General features: G+C 40.7%; 1 protein-coding gene across 1 annotated transcript; it reads left to right on the forward strand.

Moving 5' to 3' along the window:
- Positions 1-2,261, forward strand: LOC117642359. The gene is made up of 9 exons (XM_034380444.1): positions 1-333; positions 412-512; positions 908-961; positions 1,040-1,123; positions 1,188-1,250; positions 1,322-1,375; positions 1,466-1,573; positions 1,800-2,016; positions 2,092-2,261. Exons 1-9 carry the CDS (start codon positions 261-263, stop codon positions 2,259-2,261), a joined length of 924 nt encoding a protein of 307 aa, XP_034236335.1. The 5' UTR covers positions 1-260.
- Positions 2,262-2,556: the final 295 nt, after the last annotated feature.

The following is a 2,556-nucleotide window of genomic DNA, read 5'->3' on the forward strand; positions in this document are numbered from 1 at the left end:
CGAAGCCGCCCAGCAAGCAACAGTTCAGAAGTAATTGACGATGGACAAGCATTGTCTGCCGAAGGCAGCCTAGCGCCGCAGGCCAAGGTAGGTACGCCCGGCGCGGATTGGAGGAACAGGCCGCGAGACATCGCGAAGCCTGTTACGACAAGACGCGGTCTGGCGTAAACCTACCTTGTAATGGTTACGATTCTGAGAGTGAAGATGATGAACTATTAACTGTTAAGTCGAGCAGAGAAAGTTTGTTTGACCGCATATGTATGCAAAAGGCAGAAATCAAAAGGCTCAACAGACGCCTGAAAGAGAAGGAATTGCTGGAGCTATCGATAAAGGGTAGGGTAAGAATGAAACATTGAGATTAATTTGAAATCACAACGAAAAATAATGGCCTGTTTTAATGAATATTTCCAGAGACTGCAATTGCTGTGGACAAGTTCAGTGGTTTGAAGAAAGAAATAGATTCACTTTTGATCAAGGCCTGCAATGTGACTACCAAGGGCGTGGACTCAAAAGTAAGACAACTTCTTTTGTAGAGGGAAAATTCATAACAAAGCCCTTCAGGAAAAATTATTTGTCATAGTATAATAGTCATTCGTTACCTTCTATTAACAGAAGAGGTGATGCCATTCGTTTCCTACCCCCACCATAGCCTTTTGATTATATTCAGTCCAATAGTGCAACTTCTAGGTAGCACACATAAACAGCGTTAAGATTCCAATATCCTTAATAAAAAAACTCATTATTTAAGTTATTGAATGCAGAGAAGGGGTTCAGACAGACGGAACCTCCAGGCATTCTCTGAAGCCTGCAGAAAATGACCACTGAGTGTTCAGTTGCCTCGTTTCTAAAGAAAGTTTCTATTCAAATTCCTTTCATGTGACACTTATTATCACATTTTTTCTTGCAGGTCTCTGAAAAGGTGACAACTGTGACCCCTGATCCAAAGAAGCACCACGACGTGGTTAGTTCTGTTGCCCTGGCAATATTAAATGAAGCTATCCGTTTTAGCCCATGGCATTGAAGAGCTTTGCTGTTGCAGGTAGCCGATCATATGATTGACTTGTCCTTGGAAAAAGAAAATGAAAATGAATCGACCATCACAAAGGATCCATTGCCTGAAGAGGTAATTTGTTCACCAATGAAGTTTCCTTTTCTATGACAATTATAATCCTAATTTCCTCTTCCAGGTACCTCAAGAGACTTCTCGTGTAATTGCTAGACAAACAGGCCAGCAAGCACAAGTTTCAACGGTAAGTCGCCATGAAATTCTTTTGACTGCCCTGGTATGCGCAAGTACCAAAATAATTTTTTTTCATTGCAGGAATGTCAAATAAAAGAAGAGGTTCATCTAAAGAATGCAGAAGAAAAGATTCGGGTACAGAAATTCCTATTGTATTGTCCAAAGTTAAAAATACTGCTCATGTATGAATCAGTCTAATATTGTATTTTATTGTCTGTCTTGAAGGATTTAGCGAAGGATATTAAAGTACCAATGAAGAAGAAGTGTGGGGTGCAGAAGATGAAGTCTGGCCGGTCATTTACTAGGTGTGGGCCGATTTATGAAGATCCTAAGGTAAGTTTCGTGTATGGTTAGCAAATCCAGCCTGGTTTAACCCTGATCCCATCCGGTTTGGCTCAAAGACAATTTCTAACTGATCTTGGTCCCAATCAATGAAAAAATAATTTTGGTCAGTTTTGGGGAGGCAAGGGGGTCAGGGTGGAACTGAGCGAACCCGCTTTGTGTTGTTCTTAATCAAATTGTTGTTACAAATGATTAATGATTTTTTATCCATTTTTAGAAAACAATCAACTTTGGATCCAGGTCCCTGCCCGCTTCAGAGGTTCAAAAGTTTCGACATAATACACGGATCAGCACAATTGGGGGTGACCTCTTTGAGGCATTATACTCTGATGAGGAGATGGCACTTTGCACCCTCACGGGCAAACCCTCTAACCGACATAAACAATACATTCCCAAAAAAGCTCTAGAACCAGAGCCCATTGATGGAATAATAGGTAAGCTTTTCACAGTATGAACTTATCTGAATTCCTATATCACTATGTAGGACATTTATAAATAATTTTTTTCAGATTATTTATTTGCGTTCGGGGAAAAGTCCTTCACAAGGGATGAAGTGGAAGCTGAGGTGAAGGCAGGGATACGGCACCGTCTTCGTTACTACCTCAAGAAGCCGCAATGTTTGGAAATCCAATCTAAAGTGACGCCTGTTACAAAACCGCTCAAGCCACAAAACTTATGATATTTTACTAACTTTCCTAAATAATGAATTTTGATAAACTGATTCTGGCGCATTTTCTTATTCTGAGTTTTCCCATTTTAATTTTATACTGTTGCACTGTCTCTTTTGGAGGAGCCCATTGTTCGGCACTACTTTTTAGGCCTCTTTTACCTTGCTAAGAGGGGTCACATGCCTTGCTAGGAGGGGTCACACTAAGCCGTTTTACTGTACCACAGTTTTTCTACTGTTTTCTCAACAACAGAGCGAGAAATCCCCAGGCCTGAATTTCTTGCCCTACAGTTATGGTAACTGTAAA

This window comes from Thrips palmi, unplaced genomic scaffold (genome assembly GCF_012932325.1).
Source record: "Thrips palmi isolate BJ-2018 unplaced genomic scaffold, TpBJ-2018v1 HiC_scaffold_16, whole genome shotgun sequence".
Classification (NCBI taxonomy): domain Eukaryota; kingdom Metazoa; phylum Arthropoda; class Insecta; order Thysanoptera; family Thripidae; genus Thrips; species Thrips palmi.

Excerpts from the sequence above, each read along its gene's own strand:
- LOC117642359 (XM_034380444.1), top strand. The coding sequence starts at position 261 with ATGCAAAAGGCAGAAATCAAAAGGCTCAACAGACGCCTGAAAGAGAAG. Across the intron at positions 334-411 it reads GCTGGAGCTATCGATAAAGG|AGACTGCAATTGCTGTGGAC; the intron begins GTAGGGTAAGAA and ends GAATATTTCCAG. Across the intron at positions 513-907 it reads CCAAGGGCGTGGACTCAAAA|GTCTCTGAAAAGGTGACAAC; the intron begins GTAAGACAACTT and ends TTTTTCTTGCAG.